Genomic DNA, 22154 nt, shown 5'->3' on the forward strand with positions numbered 1-22154 from the left:
CATTTACACACATTTTCCCCCAGACCAAGCATTCTCATTTTGTGTACCAACCTCTTGTGCGGCACGGTATCAAACGCTTTGGAAAAATCGAGATATACCACGTCCAATGACTCACCGTGGTCCAGTCTATAGCTTACCTCTTCATAAAAACTGATTAGATTGGTTTGACAGGAGCGATTTCTCATAAACCCATGCTGATATGGAGTTAAACAGTTATTTTCATTGAGATAATCCAGAATAACATCCCTCAGAAACCCTTCAAATATTTTACCAACAATAGAGGTTAGACTTACTGGCCTATAATTTCCAGGTTCACTTTTAGAGCCCTTTTTGAATATTGGCACCACATTTGCTATGCGCCAGTCCTGCGGAACAGACCCTGTCGCTATAGAGTCACTAAAAATAAGAAATAATGGTTTATCTATTACATTACTTAGTTCTCTTAGTACTCGTGGGTGTATGCCATCCGGACCCGGAGATTTATCTATTTTAATCTTATTTAGCCGGTTTCGCACCTCTTCTTGGGTTAGATTGGTGACCCTTAATATAGGGTTTTCATTGTTTCTTGGGATTTCACCTAGCATTTCATTTTCCACCGTGAATACCGTGGAGAAGAAGGTGTTTAATATGTTAGCTTTTTCCTCGTCATCTACAACCATTCTTTCCTCACTATTTTTTAAGGGGCCTACATTTTCAGTTTTTATTCTTTTACTATTGATATAGTTGAAGAACAGTTTGGGATTAGTTTTACTCTCCTTAGCAATGTGCTTCTCTGTTTCCTTTTTGGCAGCTTTAATTAGTTTTTTAGATAAAGTATTTTTCTCCCTATAGTTTTTTAGAGCTTCAATGGTGCCATCCTGCTTTAGTAGTGCAAATGCTTTCTTTTTACTGTTAATTGCCTGTCTTACTTCTTTGTTTAGCCACATTGGGTTTTTCCTATTTCTAGTCCTTTTATTCCCACAAGGTATAAACCGCTTACACTGCCTATTTAGGATGTTCTTAAACATTTCCCATTTATTATCTGTATTCTCATTTCTGAGGATATTGTCCCAGTCTACCAGATTAAGGGCATCTCTAAGCTGTTCAAACTTTGCCTTCCTAAAGTTCAATGTTTTTGTGACTCCCTGACAAGTCCCCCTAGTGAAAGACAGGTGAAACTGCACAATATTGTGGTCGCTATTTCCTAAATGCCCAACCACCTGCAGATTTGTTATTCTGTCAGGTCTATTAGATAGTATTAGGTCTAAAAGTGCTGCTCCTCTGGTTGGATTCTGCACCAATTGTGAAAGATAATTTTTCTTGGTTATTAGCAGAAACCTGTTGCCTTTATGGGTTTCACAGGTTTCTGTTTCCCAGTTAATATCCGGGTAGTTAAAGTCCCCCATAACCAGGACCTCATTATGGGTTGCAGCTTCATCTATCTGCTTTAGAAGTAGACTTTCCATGCTTTGTGTTATATTTGGGAGTTTGTAACAGACCCCAATGAGAATTTTGTTACCATTTTTCCCTCCATGAATTTCAACCCATATGGACTCGACATCCTCATTCCCTTCGCTAATATCCTCCCTTAAAGTGGACTTTAGACAAGACTTTACATAGAGACAAACCCCTCCTCCTCTCCGATTTTTACGATCCTTTCTAAACAGACTGTAACCCTGTAAGTTAACTGCCCAGTCATAGCTTTCATCTAACCATGTCTCGGTTATTCCCACTATGTCAAAGTTACCTGTAGATATTTCTGCTTCTAGTTCTTCCATCTTGTTTGTCAGGCTTCTGGCGTTTGCGAGCATGCAGTTTAGAGGATTTTGTTTTGTTCTAATCTCCTCACTGTGGATTGTTTTAGAAATGTTCTTACCTCCCTTCTGAGTATGTTTTCCTGGGTCGTCTTTGTTCCAGTCTAATGTTTTTCTTCCCGTCCCCTCTTCTTCTAGTTTAACGCCCTCCTGATGAGTGTAGCGAGTCTTCTGGCGAATGTGTGTTTCCCAGGTTTGTTGAGGTGTAGTCCGTCTCTGGCGAGGAGTCCATCATACCAGTAATTCACACCGTGGTCCAGGAATCCAAATCCTTGTTGTCTGCACCATCGTCTTAGCCAGTTGTTTGCATCAAGGATCAAGATCTAGCAGTGCTTTGAATGCTGAGCTGTGTGTAACCCCACATCCACCACTGATTGGCAGTATGCTGTGTACACTGTGCGTAGACAGAAAGCTGCCTATCAGTGGTGGTAGCGGAGCTATACAGAGCTGAAGAATATGGAGGACTACCTGGCAGCAGGTTAACTAGTCTTCTAGTCTTAATCTCCAGCTAATAAAACAATGATTTTATGAAAACTACACTAGCCTAGTAAATGCTATATTCCTGGAATCAGGGTCTCTGTCTCCATGTAATGTTGCTCTCAGATTAAGTGGTAATAACCTGGTGACAGATTCGCTTAAAGCCAGAAAGGTGGCATAAAGTGTCTATAATAGTCTAAACCTTCTTGTATAGTCCTTTATATTAGCAATCAAATATGGGGCTGGAGGGAGTTTTACCAGTCTCTAGGCATAGAAATAGAAGAGAAATATTTTATTTGAAGTTCTGAAGTTATAGGAAAGAGAAGGATTGCATTATCCCAATGTAATTTGTATGCTGCCATTATACTATGACTGACCTTCATGCTAGTTTACTTTTCTTAGTAATGTATATTTAAAAAAATGAAAAAGGTTTATTAAAAAAAACTGGATCTGGATAAAAAAAAAGAAAAAGAAGAAAATCGAAGAGAATATCAAGATAAATGTTACAAGGTGTTGCATGACGCACCTGATAGGATGCAAGTGAATGTGATAACAAATTGCATCGGCTCGCTCCGAGAAGGTCTACTTTCTGGCATACGTCCATTTTTGTCTTATCGAAGTGGCTCTTAGTATTTCTTACTTGAATTTGAACCTGGGGAAATGGAACATTAATATGAGCCCCTGACCTCTAAGTTTTGTGATGAGCCATGACAATCTCATTTATAAGGGTACACTCATCTAGTTGTGAAATGTCTAAGGACAGTCCAACCATAGCTACCTAATATCGCTATGTACATAGAGGTTGCGGTCAATGGTCAACCTACGCTTTTCACAGTCCAGGGCAGTCATCTCAGTGGCCATGACTGTGCAATGTCTGGCTAATGCAACATGGACAGCAATATCCAGACTCCCCTTGACAAAGCACATCCACGAAACGCGCGTCGGGGCGTCTGTGGCATTGTGGACGGGCGTTCTACACAATATTATGGGTAAGCCTTAAAAACTCTATATACTTTCTGGTTGTCCTATGGCTGTTCTACTGACTTTTATGGTCCGCACTACATGCACTTTACTACCAGCCTGACATTCCTAGGTCTTTCTTTTGGACTCCATGACTTTGCTACCCTATAGCCTGGTATTATTCCACTCCACCACTCTCTTTTACTTGAGTACTTTCCTTGTTTGATTGGTTCCTCATACATGTTTCACGTTTTTACTTTTTAATTCATGTGTTTGCTATTAGACGCATTGACTTGGATATAAATTACCAATTTTTTATTTGATATACCTCCCTTGAGTGGTGCGTTTTGGGTACTTTGTATCCACGGTTTAGGTATGATGGACAGCAATATCTGTAGCAAATTTGAGACATTAATTTTTTTGCAATTAATTTAAACATCTTTTATGCTACGTCTACATTTCAGAATAGAAAATATGTCAGCAAATAAAAACTGAAATGTCTGAGCCAATAATTAAAACACTTTTGCTCTGTGAAGCAAAAATAAATATAGACTTAGTCATTTCTCAGCACATTTCTATCCTGGCACTAAGTGTAATCTTGTACAGTATGGGTAGAACGCTGATCTAGGTCCTGACTGCTTCCACAACTTGGGGGTTGCGCCAACAGAGTCGCTAGCTTCGCTATGATTGCTTCACAACGCACATTCATTTCTATGGGAATTACACAAACAGCGTAGCGCAGCTGCACCTGCCTGTTTTCGTATCACCATTTCTGACAGCCAAGACCTAGACCCTGTTTTTAAGTCGACCATGAGAATAACATTTTAACCTTTGTGAGCCCTCGCGGGCAGGGTCCTCTCTCCTCCTGTACCAGTCGTGACTTCTAATGTTTAAGATTATTGAACTTGTTTTTCATTATGTACACCCCTCTTCACATGTAAAGCGCCATGGAATAAATGTAATCATAATAAAATCCTTAACAATGGCAAGAAGTATTGTTTTTTGGAAATAAGATTGTGATTTCCGATGCAACTTTTTCCAACTACTTTTCTGACCTTCCTGAATTTTTCCATCTGCTTGTAGGTGTCAGGGTCGAGCTCCTGGGATACATCCTTCATCCATAGCAGAGCCCCTCTGTATTCTGTCCGTGCCTTTTCCATTTGGTTGATGGTCAATAAGGTGTCAGAGACCGCTCGATTAGTAAAGGTGTCCATTTCTTGCTGAAGACGGGAAAGAGGAGCACACAAGGCTAACCTGAAAATGCAAAAAAGGTAAGTTTAAAGGGAATAAGCCAGTAGGTTTTTGCTATTTAATCTGAGAGCAGGATAATATAGAGAAACAAAGCCTGATTACAGGGATGTGACACTTACTAGGCTGTGTGATGTAGTCTTAATTCAAACAGTATTTTAACAGCAGGAGATTATCACTGCCTGACTGTGTAACCCTGCCCCCACCACTGATTGATAGCTTGCTGAAAGTGTACACATGATGGTACGAATCAGGGGTGTGGGTGAGGTTATATATAGATCAGCATGGATGCTATCAAAGCTACACCAAGCAGTCAAGCAAGTGATACATCGCTGGAATCAGGCTCTCTTGCCCTATATTATGCTGCTCTCAGATTACATAGCAAAACCTGCTGATAGGTTCCCAGTAATTATCATTTTAATTTTATATATGAATAGTACACATAAAAATTAGAAACTCTGCAGTATATCTTATCAGAGAAATCTGATTCTTTCTTCAGGACTGGTCATTTCAAAAATTCTTAATTTTATAGGTAACATCTGTATTCCGTGAAGACAGATTGCTGCTACCGATGAGATTCTGTGTCGACTAGAAGAGGGAAAAGGAAGGAGGTGCTCTGTCTCTAGCTCTTCCCTCCTATTACATAGAATTTTATCAGCACCAACTGCCTTCTCCTATCTCAGTAATGGGAAAGTCTGTCTTCACTGAATACAGATTTCACCGGTAAATCAAGACTTATGAGAATGAATGTTCAGTCCTGGTGGAGAAAGAAGCAGATTTCCCTAATAAGATATATTGAAAAGTTGCTTCATTTTGTGGACACTATAGATTTATGAAATATAAATTAAAACAATTGTTACACATAAAAAAATAAGTAGCACAATGTAGAAAAATAAAACACACAAATAGGCCCCGAGTCGTTAGAGGGAACCTGTCACCCTCAAAATCGCAGGTGAGCTAAGCACACCGGCATCAGGGGCTTATCTACAGCATTCTGTAATGTTGTAGATAAGCCCCCGATGTATCCTGAAAGAAAGAGAGGTTAGATTATACTCACCTGGGGGGGCGGTTCGATCCGATGGGCGTCGCGGTCCGGAACCGGGGCCTCCTATCTTCTTACGATGACATCCTCTTCTTGTCTTCCTGCCGCGGCTCCTGCGCAGGCGTACTTTATCTGACCTGTTGAGGGCAGAGCAAAGTACTGCAGTGCGCAGGGCCTCTCTCACCTTTCCCGACGCCAGTACACTACAGTACTTTGCTCTGCCCTCAACAGGGCAGACAATGTACGCCTGCGCCGGAGCCGCAGCGTGAAGACAACAAGACAACATCATCATAAGAAGATAGGAGGCCCCGGACCAGACCGCAGCGGGACCGCCCCTGGGTGAGTATAATCTAACCTCTTTTTCTCATCTTTCAGGTTACATTGGGGGCTTATCTACAGGATTCCAGAATGCTGTAGATAAGCCCCTGATGCTTAGCTTGCCTTCGATTTTGGGGGTGACAGGTTCCCTTTAAAGTTGGCATTGTGCATGCCAATCTTAAGAAGGCACTGCTGTTACAAACGGGACAAGACAGGGATGCCCTCTCTCCCCTCTATTATTTGCTATGGCCTTTGAACCTCTTGCACAATTAGTAAGAGATGACCAGAACATCACAGGTAACAAATCAAATTCGAGGGAATTTAAGATAGGCCTTTCCGCAGATGATATTATTTTGACATTAGCAGATCCAGTCAAATCCATTTCCAAAATACAAAGTCATCTCCATCAATTTTCAATAATCTCTTACTTTAAAATCAACTAAATAAAATCAAAATGTCTCCATTTTAATCTATATAAGGCTCAAATAGATGAGATTGAAAAAATATCCCCCAAGACCATTAATATGAGGCATACACGTAGGACCAGTGTAACATTTCTAGTAGCTGTATGCCCATATTAATAGATCATATACGTCCCGAGGGGGTGACAGATTCCCATTAAATGTGAACAGTTAAGAATCTCTTTTTTTATAACCTTCTTACAACCCATTTAACATTTATGTTGGTAAATATACCGCATTTCCCGGCGTATAAGACGACTTTTTGACCCCTAAAAATTGTCCCAAAAGTCGGGGGTCGTCTTATACGCTGGGTACGGCGTGTGCAGGGAGCGATCCTGCATTTCGGCGTGTGGTTCCCAGGGTCTGGAGGAGTCACCTGACCGCTCATGTGACCGCGACGTCATCGAAGGTCCTTCACTCACTGCATTCCTTCGGAACGGAGGGAGACACTAGCAGCGCTGTGAGCCAGGGCCCGTCCAAGGGTGAGTATATCCATGTTTTTTATTTTTATTCTTTATTTTTTACATGAATATGGATCCCAGGGCCTGAAGGAGAGTCTCCTCTCCTCCAGACCCTGGGAACCACACGCCGTATAAGATGACTGGGCGTATAAGATGACCCCCGTCTTATATGGCGGGTATATCCCAAATTCCATATTTTATACGGAAAAGTTGGGGGTCGTCTTATACGCCAGAAAATACGGTAATTTGCGAAGTGTAATGTGCCCTAAATGAGTAGATAAGGGTAATCGTATACCTCTGGCCAGCAGATGAGCACAAAGCATTGCCAGTGACTTTCATCATTTTTCCAGCTCGTGTGCTGTTTTGCTGAGCATGTACCTTCAGGTGTAAACCAAAGTCATTTTCTTCCAGGGACAGAGCTAGAAAAGAAAAGACAGCATTAACCCCTTCATGACCCAGCCTATTTTGACCTTAAAGACCTTGCCGTTTTTTGCAATTCTGACCAGCGTCCCTTTATGAGGTAATAACTCAGGAACGCTTCAACGGATCCTAGCGGTTCTGAGATTGTTTTTCGTGACATATTGGGCTTCATGTTAGTGGTAAATTTAGGTCAATAAATTCTGCGTTTATTTGTGATAAAAACGGAAATTTGGCTAAAATTTTGAAAATTTCGCAATTTTCACATTTTGAATTTTTATTCTGTTAAACCAGAGAGATATGTGACACAAAATAGTTAATAAAAAACATTTCCCACATGTTTACTTTACATCAGCACAATTTTGGAAACAAAATTTTTTTTGTTAGGAAGTTATAAGGGTTAAAATTTGACCAGCGATTTGTCATTTTTACAACGAAATTTACAAAACCATTTTTTTTAGGGACCACCTCACATTTGAAGTCAGTTTGAGTGGTCTATATGGCTGAAAATACCCAAAAGTGACACCATTCTAAAAACTGCACCCTTCAAGGTACTCAAAACCACATTCAAGAAGTTTATTAACCCTTCAGGTGCTTCACAGCAGCAGAAGCAACATGGAAGGAAAAAATGAACATTTAACTTTTTAGTCACAAAAATTATCTTTTAGCAACAATTTTTTTATTTTCCCAATGGTAAAAGGAGAAACTGAACCACGAAAGTTGTTGTCCAATTTGTCCTGAGTACGCTGATACCTCATATGTGGGGGTAAACCACTGTTTGGGCGCACAGCAGGGCTTGGAAGGGAAGGAGCGCCATTTGACTTTTTGAATCAAAAATTGGCTCCACTCTTTAGCGGACACCATGTCACGTTTGGAGAGCCCCCGTGTGCCTAAAAATTGGAGCTCCCCCACAAGTGACCCCATTTTGGAAACTAGACCCCCCAAGGAACTTATCTAGATGCATAGTGAGCACTTTGAACCCCCAGGTGCTTCACAAATTGATCCGTAAAAATGAAAAAGTACTTTTTTTTCACAAAAAAATTCTTTTAGCCTCAATTTTTTCATTTTCACATGGGCAACAGGATAAAATGGATCCTAAAATGTGTTGGGCAATTTCTCCTGAGTACGCCGATACCTCATATGTGGGGGTAAACCACTGTTTGGGCACATGGTAAGGCTCGGAAGGGAAGGAGCGCCATTTGACTTTTTGAATGAAAAATTATTTCCATCGTTAGCGGACACCATGTCGCGTTTGGAGAGCTCCTGTGTGCCTAAACATTGGCGCTCCCCCACAAGTGACCCCATTTTGGAAACTAGACCCCCCAAGGAACTTATTTAGATGCCTAGTGAGCACTTTAAACCCTCAGGTGCTTCACAAATTGATCTGTAAAAATGAAAAAGTACTTTTTTTTCACAAAAAAATTCTTTTCGCCTCAATTTTTTCATTTTCACATGGGCAGTAGGATAAAATGGATCATAAAATTTGTTGGGCAATTTCTCCCGAGTACGCCGATACCTCATATGTGGGGGTAAACCACTGTTTGGGCACACGGCAGGGCTCGGAAGGGAAGGCGCGCCATTTGACTTTTTGAATGGAAAATTAGCTCCAATTGTTAGCGGACACCATGTCGCGTTTGGAGAGCCCCTGTGTGCCTATGCATTGGAGCTCCCCCACAAGTGACCCCATTTTGGAAACTAGACCCCCAAAGGAACTAATCTAGATGTGTGGTGAGGACTTTGAACCCCCAAGTGCTTCACAGAAGTTTATAACGCAGAGCCATGAAAATAAAAAAAAAAAATTATTTTCTCAAAAATGATCTTTTAGCCTGCAATTTTTTATTTTACAAAGGGTAACAGGAGAAATTTGACCCCAAAAGTTGTTGTCCAGTTTCTCCTTAGTACGCTGATACCCCATATGTGGGGGTAAATCACTGTTTGGGCACATGCCGGGGCTCGGAAGTGAAGTAGTGACGTTTTGAAATGCAGACTTTGATGGAATGCTCTGTGGGCGTCACGTTGCGTTTGCAGAGCCCCTGATGTGGCTTAACAGTAGAAACCCCCCACAAGTGACCCCATTTTGGAAACTAGACCCCGAAAGGAACTTATCTAGATGTGTGGTGAGCACTTTGAACCCCCAAGTGCTTCATAGAAGTTTATAATGCAGAGCCGTGAAAATAATAAATACGTTTTCTTTCCTCAAAAATAATTATTTAGCCCAGAATTTTTTATTTTCCCAAGGGTTACAGGAGAAATTGGACCCCAAAAGTTGTTGTCCAGTTTCTCCTGAGTACGCTGATACCCCATATGTGGGGATAAACCACTGTTTGGGCACATGCCGAGGCTCGGAAGTGAAGTAGTGACGTTTTGAAATGCAGACTTTGATGGAATGCTCTGTGGTCGTCATGTTGCGTTTGCAGAGCCCCTGATGTGGCTTAACAGTAGAAACCCCCCACAAGTGACCCCATTTTGGAAACTAGACCCCCCAAGGAACTTATCTAGATATGTGGTGAGCACTTTGAACCCCCAAGTGCTTCACAGACGTTTACAACGCAGAGCCGTGAAAATAAAAAATCATTTTTCTTTCCTCAAAAATGATGTTTTAGCAAGCATTTCTTTATTTTCACAAGGGTAACAGGAGAAATTGGACCCCAGTAATTGTTGCGCAGTTTGTCCTGAGTATGCTGGTACCCCATATGTGGGGGTAAACCACTGTTTGGGTGCACGTCGGGGCTCGGAAGTGAGGGAGCACCATTTGACTTTTTGAATACAAGATTGGCTGGAATCAATGGTGGCGCCATGTTGCGTTTGGAGACCCCCTGATGTGCCTAAACAGTGGAAACCCCTCAATTCTAACTCCAACACACCCCTAACCCTTATCCCAACTGTAGCCGTAACCCTAATCACAACCCTAACCCCAACACACCCGTAACCCCAACACACCCCTAACCCTAACCACAACCCTAATTCCAACCCAACCCTAGCCCTAAGGCTATGTGCCAGCGTTGCGGATTCGTATGAGATTTTTCAGCACCATTTTTGAAAAATCCGCGGGTAAAAGGCACTGCGTTTTACCTGCGGATTTACCGCGGATTTCCAGTGTTTTTTGTCCGGATTTCACCTGCGGATTCCTATTGAGGAACAGGTGTAAAACGCTGCGGAATCCGCACAAAGAATTGACATGCTGCGGAAAATACAACGCAGCGTTCCCGCGCGGTATTTTCCGCACCATGGGCACAGCGGATTTGGCTTTCCATATGTTTACATGGTACTGTAAACCTGATGGAACACTGCTGCGAATCCGCAGCGGCCAATCCGCTGCGGATCCGCAGCCAAATCCGCACCGTGTGCACATAGCCTAATTCTAAAGGTATGTGCACACGCTGCGGAAAACGCTGCGGATCCGCAGCAGTTTCCCATGAGTTTACAGTTCAATGCAAACCTATGGAAAACAAAAATCGCTGTACACATGCTGCAGAAAAACTGCATGGAAACGCAGCGGTTTACATTCCGCAGCATGTCACTTCTTTCTGCGGATTCCGCAGCGGTTTTACAACTGCTCAAATAGAAAATCGCTGTTGTAAAACCGCATTGAAATGCGCAGAAAAAACATGGGAAATCCGCCATAAATCCGCAGCGGTTTAGCACTGCGGATTTATAAAATCCGCAGCGGAAAAATCCGCAGAGGACCAGAATACGTGTGCACATACCGAAACCCTAACCCTACCCCTAACCCTACCCCTAGTTCTTACCCCAACCTTAGTGGAAAAAAAAAAATATATTTTTTTTATTGTCCCTACCTATGGGGGTGACATTTACTTTTTTTTTTTATTTTGATCACTGAGATATAACCTATCTCAGTGATCAAAATTCACTCTGGAACGAATCTGCCGGCCGGCAGATTCGGCGGGCGCACTGCACATGCGCCCGCCATTTTGGAAGATGGCGGCGCCCAGGAAAGAAGACGGACGGTCCCCGGGAGGCCAGGTAAGTATAAGGGGGGGGAGATCAGGGCACGGGGGGGGGGGGGAGATCAGGGCACGGGGGGGTGGATCGGAACACGGGGGGGTGGATTGGAGCACGGAGTGGGGGATCGCTGTGCGGGCGGGTGGATCGGAGCACGGGGGTGGGGGGGAAAATCGCTGTGCGGGGGGGGAGAAATCGCTGTGCGGGGGGGGGGGGGATCGGAGTGCGGGGGGGTTTGATTGGAGCACGGGGGGTGTGATTGGAGCACAGGGGGAGCGGGCAGGAGGACGGGGGAGCGGAGCACAGGACCGAGGGGAGCGGACCACAGATCGGGGGGCTGGGGGGGCGATCGGAGGGGTGGGGTGGGTGCACATTAGTGTGTCCAGCCATGGCCGATGATATTGCAGCATCGGCCATGGCTGGATTGTAATATTTCACCATTTTTTTAGGTGAAATATTACAAATCGCTCTGATTGGCAGTTTCACTTTCAACAGCCAATCAGAGCGATCGTAGCCACGAGGGGGTGAAGCCACCCCCCCTGGGCTAAACTACCACTCCCCCTGTCCCTGCAGATCGGGTGAAATGGGGGTTAACCCTTTCACCCGATCTGCAGGGACGCGATCTTTCCATGACGCATATGCTGCGTCATGGGTCGGAATGGCACCGACTTTCATGACGCAGCGTATGCATCAAAGGTCGGGAAGGGGTTAAAGGGAATGTCCTCTTTCTGGGACTATTTTTTTTTTAAACTTAAATGCAAGTATTTTGGGATAAAATAAATGTTCACAATTGGGTTTTATTACAAATAAGGCAGCACACTGCAGCGCTAGAACATACAAACTTGAAAAACGAAATTTGAACTGCATTACTGCACTAGAAATATGAAAAATGAGAGCTTTTAGCGCATAAAAATGGCCAATTTTATGTGTACCTGGTAGCCCCGTTACGGCATCTCTCTCACAGAGAGAGAGAATTTTAGTCTAGTAAGAGGTTTTCACATGTACCCATTCAGATGGAGACGTTTATTCTCAGCGAGGTAAGGCAAGTTTAGGACCTGGTATAAGAGAGATGCCGTAACGGGGCTACCAGGTACACATAAAATTGGCCATTTTTATGCGCTAAAAGCTCTCATTTTTCATATTTCTAGTGCAGTAATGCAGTTCAAAATTCGTTTTTCAAGTTTGTATGTTCTAGCGCTGCAGTGTGCTGCCTTATTTACTTAACTATATACGAGTTGGCGACTCTAGGTTCAGCACCTGTTCACACTGAGTCTATGTTTGGATGTGCCGGTCAGGTTTTTGAAATGTACAATTTTCATAGTCATGAAAATACAGAAAAATCTTTAAATGAGAAGGTGTGTCCAAACTTTTGGTCTGTACTGTATATATATATATATATATATATATATATATATATATATATATATATATATATATATATATATATATATATATATATATATATATATATATATATATATATATATATATATATATATATACATATATATATATTTTTTATCACCAATAAGGTGGACAATCCCTTTAAAATTTCTATACCAAGCATCGAAGAAACATGAAATATGAATGGTTATATCCATGTCGTATATTAATGTACAGTTATATACAGACATCATTCTGCATATGGTATTCCGTACTTCCCTCTATTGAAAACATCAATTAAGCCTCTATAAATACTCTGCATTATACACATACAATAATCTATACATACCATTGAGAGCTTGATGATATTTTTCAATAATTTTAAGCAATTCAGATCCTGTAGTTTGAATTGAATGAAATATCTGGAGAGTGTAGAGAAAGGACACCATAAAAGTCATCATAAAAGGAGAAACTACCGGTACTAAAGAAACAAAAATCGATTATATTTCACATAAGTCATCAAGATACAACTGGAGCACTGAAGAAGTTGCGAGATAATTGTTCATAATTATAAAAATATCTAAATGATTTTCAATAACTCAAATGTAATCTAAAATGATAGACAAACTGAGCAGAAATCTGTCTCTGGCAAGATCTGACTCTGTAAAAACCTTATTAAACATCATCAATATATCGTACAGTTGCAGTCAAATTTATCCAACCACCTTTCTGATGATTGCAGTCAAACAAGAACAATTTAATAGAACACCATAAATTATATGCCAAGTGGTTTCTCCAGATTCGACACAAACTTTTAATGACTACTGCATCTTTAGCACTTAGTAGAGCCACTTTGCCTGTTAAAGCCTGCTATACAGATGATGCATAGCCAGACACCAACTTCTGACAATATTGCTGAGTAGTCTTACGCCATTCCTCATGGGCAATGGCCCCCAGCTCACCAAAGATTTTCTATGTGGTACAAGTCAAGTAACGGGGAGTCCATTCCAGAATCTTCCAAGACTTCTTCAGACACCAAGCCTTGGTAGAATTTGAGATATGTTTAGGATCACTGTCCTGTAGAGAGGTCCAGTGATATCCCAGCTGAAGCTTTCTAACCGAAGGCATGAGGTTTCCTTCTAGGATTTCCTGATACTTGATTTAATCCATCTTGCCGTCCACATACTACAGGTTTCAGGGCTTGAGAGCATCACCACAGACATCACCAATTCACCGCCATGCTTCACTGCAGGCAGAGTGTTCTATTCTGCAAAAGCTTTATTCGTCCTCCGCCAAAAATTTCTAATTTTGTTTCATTTTTCCACAGAACAGAGTCCCAAACCCCCTGGGGCATTTTTATATGGTTTTCAGCATTTTGTAGCCATCTTTTTTGTTGCCTTTGGGTCAGTAGAGATTTACAGAGTAGAGATATACATGGGCATAAAGACATTTATTATTTTCTATACACCTTACTGTGCAAACTCCATTGGAGGTTGGTTATGTTTACGTACTCGAAACCGGTTTTTACGTACCGGTAATAGGATTTTACGGAGCCACGACAGCACCTCTACGAGAGAGGGGATCCGCCCACCTTCCGGACAGGAACCTACAGGATTTAAAGGGGCGGTCCCCCTCACCACTCCAGTTTGTGTTTCAGAGTATAAGGGACACCGCCATTGAGTTAGTACATAAACATATATACTTAAACATTACTAAATACCATCACCTTCTAAAGAGTCATTTTTAACAAGCACACTTTCCCCAAAGGGTGCAGAAACCAGTGAATAATAACGGGGGGGAATGTGCGGGTGCTGTCGTGGCTCCGTAAAATCCTATTACCGGTACGTAAAAACCGGTTTTCTTATCGCCACGACAGGACCCCTACGAGAGATTTTCAAAGATCAATCACCTGGGAGGGACTACAGCACTAAGTACTGTACGGCCAAAAACTAAATTGGCCTCTGAAGATAAATCAAGACGATAATGTCTATAAAAGGTGGAAGGAGATGACCAAGTTGCCGCCTTACATATTACGTCTATGGAGACGTCCGCTCTTTCCGCCCAGGATGAGGCCATGGCTCGAGTGGAGTGGGCCCTGATGCCATCTGGTGGTGTCTGGCCTTTAGCAGTATAAGCAAGATATATGGCATCTCTTATCCATCTGGCGATAGACGCTTTAGTTACACTCGCCCCTTTCCTTGGATTCTGAAAGGAAATAAACAGAGCCCTACTCTGCCTCCATGGTTCTGTTTTGTGTAGGTACTCTAATAGAGTTCTTCTGACATCTAACTTGTGATATTTCTGCTCGTCAGCTGAATTCGGATTGTCACAGAAAGATGGTAAAATTATTTCCTGACTTCTATGAAATTTGGAAGCTACTTTTGGTAGGTATGCTGGATCAGGTTTTAACACTACCCTGTCCTGAAAGACCATTAAATAAGGAGGGTCTATCGACAAAGCTTGTAAGTCACTCACTCTCGTAGCAGAGGTCAGGGCTACTAGGAAGGCTGTTTTTAAGGTTACATTTTTTATGGAGACAGAATCTAATGGCTCAATGGGGGGTTCTGTTAAGGCGTCTAAGACCAAATTTAGATCCCATGGTGGTAATCTAGGAATATATACTGGGTTACTACGTTCAGTGGCCCTGATAAATCGGGAAACCCATCTATTTCCCGCCACATCACTGTTATATAACGCTCCCAAAGCTGATACTTGGACTCTAAGGGTATTTACCGCCAAGCCCAATTCTCGGCCCCTCTGTAAAAACTCCAGAATAGCCGGAATTGGGACCTTGCCAGAAAAGGGATTTTGGTAGAAGGCAAGGAACTTTTTCCAAGTTTTAGCATAGATTTTAGTGGTAACTTCTTTCCGGCTATTTAAAAGGGTAGATATGAGAGCCTCTGAAAACCCTCTTCTCCTCAATAACTCCCTCTCAAATTCCACGCCGTCAGATGCAGGGATTTCCACATTGGGGTAACGGAATGGACCCTGAGAAAGAAGCTCCGGGCTGGTCGGCAGTATCCAGGGGTCGGACACAGACATTGCCCTGAGTAACGAGAACCATGCCCTCCTGGGCCAAAAGGGGGCAATCAGGATCACTCTCGCCCTGTCCTCCCTGATCTTCCTGAGGACTATCGGGATTAGACACATTGGAGGGAACGCGTAAGCCAGAGGAAAATTCCAATGTATTTGAAGGGAGTCTATTATACAGGGCTTGTCCGCCACCCGAAGAGAAGCGAACTTCCTGGTCTGCCTGTTCTCTCTCGTTGCGAATAGATCGATAACGGGCAATCCCCACAGGTCCACTATCTGTCTGAATACCCATCGATCTAGAACCCATTCTCCCTGACGTAGAGAATGACGGCTGAGGTAATCTGCCTCTGTGTTGAGCTCTCCCCGAATGTGAACAGCTGATAGAGAGTGAAAGTGGCCTTCGGCTATTTCGAGTATGTCTGTGGCGGTGTTCATTAGGGATCTTGACCTTGTACCCCCTTGATGGTTGAGATCCGCCACTACTGTTGTGTTGTCTGTCTGGACTCTTACATGTGAATCCTGCAGAGATGGAAGCAACCTGAGTAAGGCCTTCTTTACTGCTGTGAGCTCTTTCCAATTTGAGGACTCTTGAGCCTCTAAGAGAGACCATTGCCCTTGAGTCCAAACATCTCCTATGTGAGCTCCCCAACCTATTGGACTGGCATCGGTTGTGACCGTGTTGTCTGGTACTACACTCCAGCGTACTCCTTTCCCTAAATGTCTTTTGTTTAACCACCATCTCAGACTGTGTAGAGTGGTGGTAGACAGCCTGAGTCTTCCGCCTAATTGCCCTTGAAGACTTCTCTCTGTATCCAAGACTTGGGCCTGTAACACTCGAGTGTGGAATTGAGCCCACTGGACGGCTGGTATGCAGGACGTTAGAGATCCCAGAAGGGACATAGCTTTTCTTAAAGTCAGATCTGGCTTCCTTGTTACCGTACTGACTTTGTGCACAACCCTCTGCTTTTTCTCCTCCGGAAGGAAACATTGTTGCACTTCCGAATCCAGCAGAATACCTAGGAAAGTCTGAGTTGATGGGTCGAGTCTTGACTTCTCCATATTGACTATCCAACCCAAGTCCTGTAAGGAAGATATGACATGATTTAGGCGAGTACTACACTGGCCAAAGGAATTTCCTACTACCAGGAAGTCATCCAAGTAGGGTATAATTAACGTATCCTGTTCTCTGACATAGGCCATTACTTCTGCCATGACTTTAGTAAACACCCTCGGTGCCATAGATAGAACAAAGGGCATTGCAGCAAACTGAAAGTGTCTGACCTGGTCGTTTAAGCGCACCGCCATTCTGAGGAATTGTTGATGATCCTGGTGAATGGGCAGATGGTAATACGCATCTTTTAAATCCAGGACTGTCATATAACATCTGGGAAAGAGAAGATTAGTTGCCGTTTTAATAGATTCCATCTTAAAGGCATGATACTCTAGATGTTTGTTTAATCTCCGTAAGTTTATGATGGTTCTAAAGGATCCATCTGGCTTGGAGATTAAAAATAAAGGGGAATAGAACCCTTTCCCCTGTTGATGTTTTGGAACCTCCACTATGACTTTCTTCCGTCTTAGCATTTGGACCTCTTTTTCAAGGGCCTTTTGTTGGTCTAAGGAATCAGGGGCAGTTAAGATATAAAATTCAGAAGGTCTTTCCCGGAACTCTAATTTTAATCCTGAATTGATTATACCTAGAACCCAATTGCTCGAAGTTATTTTGGCCCACTGAGCATGGAAGTATTTTAACCTGCCCCCTACTGGAAGATCTCTATTAATGATAGTTTCTTCTTCTTCTTGAGGAAGATGACGAAGCGTTAAAGTCCGAACCTTTCTTTTTTGGGTCTGATGGTTCCCAGTCTCGGTTGTGGTAAGGTCTTCGGTATTGGAAGCGTCTCCTGAAGGTATTCCTAAAGGTAGGATTGAAAGCTTTAGGAAAACCTTTCTTCCTATCCTCAGCCTTAGCTAGGATATCATCCAATACCGGGCCAAACAGGTACTCACCCCTACACGGTATTGTACACAGTTTAGCTTTCACCTTGGCATCCCCTTTCCAGGTCTTAAGCCATAGGGCTCGGCGAGCAGCATTTGAGAGACCTGCTGATCTTGCCGCCAATTTTAAAGAATCCACTGACGCGTCCGCTAAATACGCCACCCCTTCACGTATTTGCGAAAGTGAGTTCAACATCTTGTCTCTGGGCACCTTGGACTTCAGCTGTTCTTCCAGTTGGGATATCCACACCATGACGGATCTAGCCGAACACGGGCTAGAGATAGCAGGTTTGAACGCCCCTGCAGTGGACTCCCATACTTTCCTCAAAAACATGTCCGCCTTCCTATCTGATGGATCTTTCAGAAGGCCCACGTCCTCCAGCGGCAAGGTACCGGCTTTAGATGTAGAAGCCACCGCTGCATCCACTTTCGGGACTTTCATCCACTCTGCCAGCTCATTATCTTCAAAGGGATACCTTCTTTTAGCTGATGACGGAAGGAAACCCTTATCCTGCTTATCCCATTCTCTTTTTATAAGAGTCTTAACCGTATCCACCACCGGGAACGCCTTACGACTCCTCTGGCACAAGCCCGCAAACATTATGTCCTGTGCGGACCTTGGTTCCTTGCTCTCTGCAACACCCATGGTAGCTCGGACTCCTTTAACTAACATGTCCATGTTGTCCACCGAGAAACAAGGCCTTCCCCCTTCATCTGAGGAGGATGGAGATGAGGAGCGGGAACATTCCCATTCTTGCAGGGACAGGCTAGATCCTGGCGATATGTCCCTGCCCGACCTTTCCTGGCGGCTGCCTCTAAGGGAATAGCTAATTTCTTCCCTGATGACCGCTCTAAGGTCTGATGACCGAAGGGGAGCTTCCTCTTCTAAGGTCTGAGATATGCACGCCTGACACAGCCTTTTGGTATATCTGTCAGGCATTGGTGTCATGCATAGAGCACATTGCTTGTGCTTAGATTTTGTGGTCTTTTTTCCCTAAAACAAAGCACAAATAACAGACCATATCAGTACCAGGTGTCTGATTTAACACTCACCATAAGGCTGATCCTGTGAATACCGGTTCTGGAGGAGTAGGATCCAAATGTGACGCTGGGGCGCTCGGACGCTGCTGCCCCCGTACCACGCTGCTGCTGCTTCTCCTTGAGCGGCCGCTACCGCTCTTACTGCGCTGTTCCGTTCCCTCTCCATGAGGGTGCTCGGCGTCCCCTACTGAGGACATGGTTGCGCGCCTCCTATCCTAGGCGTCGCTCTTTTACAGCGCTGCAGCGCTCCTCCCCCGGCTTACCCCGGAAGCGTATCAACTACTTCCGGGTTCACCAGCGCCGGTGTGGACGCTGCACACCGCGCTCAACCGCAGACCAGGACGGCACTGCCCGACTCCTGGGACGCGTTCCTCATGGCCAGACGAGGGGGGGGTCTGCACGCAGTACACCCCCAACGCCGCTTCCGAGCCCCCGATTCCGCCGTTCCTAAAAGACACCGCGCGGAGGCATGGAGGCCCGGGTAAGACTGCTGATCCTGCAGGCTCCCGCCGTCCGGACAGGAACCCAAACTGGAATGGTGAGGGGGACTGCCCCTTTAAATCCTGTAGGTTCCTGTCCGGAAGGTGGGCGGATCCCCTCTCTCGTAGGGGTGCTGTCGTGGCGATAGGAAAAACAAGAATCTGTATTTCGCCTTAATGTACTTATTTACTTCAATAAGGCAAAGGGAGTCCAAATGCTGAACATTTGTACTCAGTTTCATCACCATGCTCCTCCTTTTAGACCTGTCCTCTGCTTTTGATGCAGTAGACCATTCACTCCTACTATAAATCCTTTCTTCCTTGGCTTTAAAGACCTTGCCCTCTCCTGGATCACCTCATACCTTTCTAACTGTATATTTAGTGTTTCACACTGCCATCCTTTCTCCTCATCCCGCCCTCTCTCTGTTGGTGTCCCTCAAGGCTCTGTCCTCAGTCCATTACTCTACTCCATCTATACCTTTGGCTTGAGACAACTCAAAGTCCTGTGGCCTCCAGTATCATCTATATGCTGATGACACTCAAATCTACATCTTTGCTGTCCAGAATTCCCGAGTATCTATCAGCCATATCCTCCTTATTCTCATACCAATTCTCAATGTGGACAAAACTGAACTTCTCATCTTTCCTACATTTCACCTAACTCCCCTGCCTAATCTTTCTATCACAATAAATATCAAGCTTTTCCCTATACCAGAAGTCCGTGGCTTCAGAGTAACCCTCGACTCTGCCCTGTTCTTCAAACCCCTTGGTAGATTGACTCACTTGGCTGCACATACAGGTAGAGGTAGACACAGGAACACTGTCTCTTTAAATCTTCCAAACGTTAGCAAAACAAAACGCGGCCTTCCTGGCCTAACAGGAAACCAAAAATATAACGTGTAACATATAGGCCAGTCCTTGTTGCTACGTGAATCCGCCCACTTCAGGAAAAAACAACAAAAGGTTCAACTTCCCTTAACATGAAAACACAGCTCCAGAGCTTAGCACCTCCAGGCCCACCTCCACCCTGAATGCTCTAGAAAGCTGGGTATGTAGCCTCTGAACTCCTCCCACTCTACAGATGGTCTGTCACCCTGGCACTAAACATGGCTGATTAACCTCTTTCAGCACTTAGCGTGCTGGAGTATTTGCTAGGTTGCGGTCATTGAAGCTAACACCCTTAGTGAAACATACCTCCCCTCCAGTACTTTGCCATTGACTTTGTCACAATGCACATACAAGTTCTTACCACCTTCTGCTGCCTCCAAATCAATAATATTTCCAGAATCTGTCCTTTCCTTGACCATAAGTCTACTAAAATATTAGTGCATGCCCTCATCATTTCCCGCCTCGATTACTGCAATATCCTCCTCTGTAGCCTACCTGCTAACACTCTTGCACCTCTCCAGTCCGTCCTTAACTCTGCTGCCTGACTAATTCACCTTTCTCCTCGCTACCAGGGCTGTGGAGTCGGTAAGCCAAACCCTCGACTCCGGCTCCTCAATTTCCATGACACCGACTCCAGCAAAATGTGCTCTGACTCCACAACTCTGACTCCACAGCCCTGCTCGCTACTCCTCTGCTTCTCCACCTCTGCAAATCCTTGAATTGGCTCCCAATTTCCCAACGTATCTAGTTCAAACTATCACAGTCGTTCATAATCTCTCTGCTCCATAAATCTACGAACTAATCTCCCAATAGGTAATCTCCGGTCCTCCCAAGACCTCCCTCTCTCCTCCACACTTATACGTTCCTCACCCAATTGCCTCTAAAACTTCTCCAGAGTAACCCCAAACCTTTGGAACTCTGTGCCCCAACACATCCGATTATCCACCACATTTGGAACTTTCAGATAGAACTTGAAAACACATCTCTTCAAGAAAGCCGACAGCCTAGAATGACCCACCTCACCACCACCGTAGCTGCGCCAATGCCCCTAACCTACTGAGGCCTTCCCCATTATCCTGTAGACTGCAAGTCCACAAGGGCAGAAACCTCTCCTTTCTGTACCATTCTGTCATTGTTAGCTTTATCACTGTAATTAATATTTTGTATGTAACCCCTTATGTACAGCATCATGGAATCAATGGTGCTCTAAAAAGAAATAATAATAATAATAATAATCTCCCTTCCATCACTGTCTTTTTCTGTGAGGCACAATGGAGACAGTATGTTCAGCACAACACTTTGCAGAGTGAACAGAGTCTTATTTGTATTTTTTATATTTAATGTTCCTTTAAAAGTTTATTAAATTAATTAAGATAAATTTGGAAATGTACACTGATTGTTGATCTAGGGTGAAATTTTGTGATTAACTTAGACTACATTATGCGCTATTTCCTGCATTGGAGATTTGTAAGAATTATCTCGCCAAAAGTAAATATTTCTGTTAGAGGAACCTGGAATTGTTATGCTACTAAAATAATTTATTTACATGGATTTGGACACCTAGAAGAGTGTGGTATGGTAGATCGCCAGGCATGCCTTCAATACAAAAAAAACCTCTATAAGGCTATTTTAGTAGAATAGAGCCCACCCTCTATATAGGTCCTAAAAAGGAAACTAAATAAGCCAGTGGGCAAGATCGCTAAGCACATCTGGATACCGTACCTGCTTAAGTTTGCACATAACTGTGTATAATATTTGTAGCAATAATTCAATTATGCTTCTGTTATATTCATTTTGGGTGAATCCTGTAACCGATGTGGTCCTACTGTCAGATTTTGTAAATAATGTACGATTGTATCGCTCTACCTCGAGTTTGGCATCCAGCTCAGCATCTGATGCAACCACATGTTCATCCTCTTTCTTCCCCGTAACCTTGATTAACACCTGCTTTGTTTCCCAAAACTTCTTCTGCATGCGGCTGACCATAGATCGGTCCTCTCCTGCCCATAGTTGCCCGCTGCTGTACATGGAAGATCTGCGAGGAATCAGAGAGAGAATTATATCTTCCTCCCAGGGCATCGCTTCCACCAGACCACTGAACACTGCAGTCAGCTATTCTGAGGTCACCAAGTAACCTTCATGAATAAGTAAGAACCTCATCAAGTAGCAGATTGTGGTCACAAGCAAATAAATAA

At 43.6% G+C, this 22154-nt stretch overlaps 1 protein-coding gene across 2 annotated transcripts in view; it reads right to left on the reverse strand.

The window, feature by feature from the left end:
- Nucleotides 1-22154, reverse strand: part of ICA1L (islet cell autoantigen 1 like) — a 121156-nt gene that overhangs the window by 72631 nt on the left and 26371 nt on the right. For both annotated transcript variants that reach the window (XM_069733580.1, XM_069733581.1), the window contains 5 exons: nt 21826-21994; nt 12873-12945; nt 7056-7179; nt 4286-4484; nt 2797-2922 (listed from right to left, as the gene is read on the reverse strand). In XM_069733580.1, coding sequence (XP_069589681.1) covers nt 2797-2922; nt 4286-4484; nt 7056-7179; nt 12873-12945; nt 21826-21987 — 684 coding nt within the window. In that variant the 5' untranslated portion in view covers nt 21988-21994. The remainder of the gene's footprint in view (nt 1-2796; nt 2923-4285; nt 4485-7055; nt 7180-12872; nt 12946-21825; nt 21995-22154) is intronic.

The sequence above is a fragment of the Ranitomeya imitator genome, chromosome 7, assembly GCF_032444005.1.
Source record: "Ranitomeya imitator isolate aRanImi1 chromosome 7, aRanImi1.pri, whole genome shotgun sequence".
Taxonomy (NCBI): Eukaryota; Metazoa; Chordata; class Amphibia; order Anura; family Dendrobatidae; genus Ranitomeya; species Ranitomeya imitator.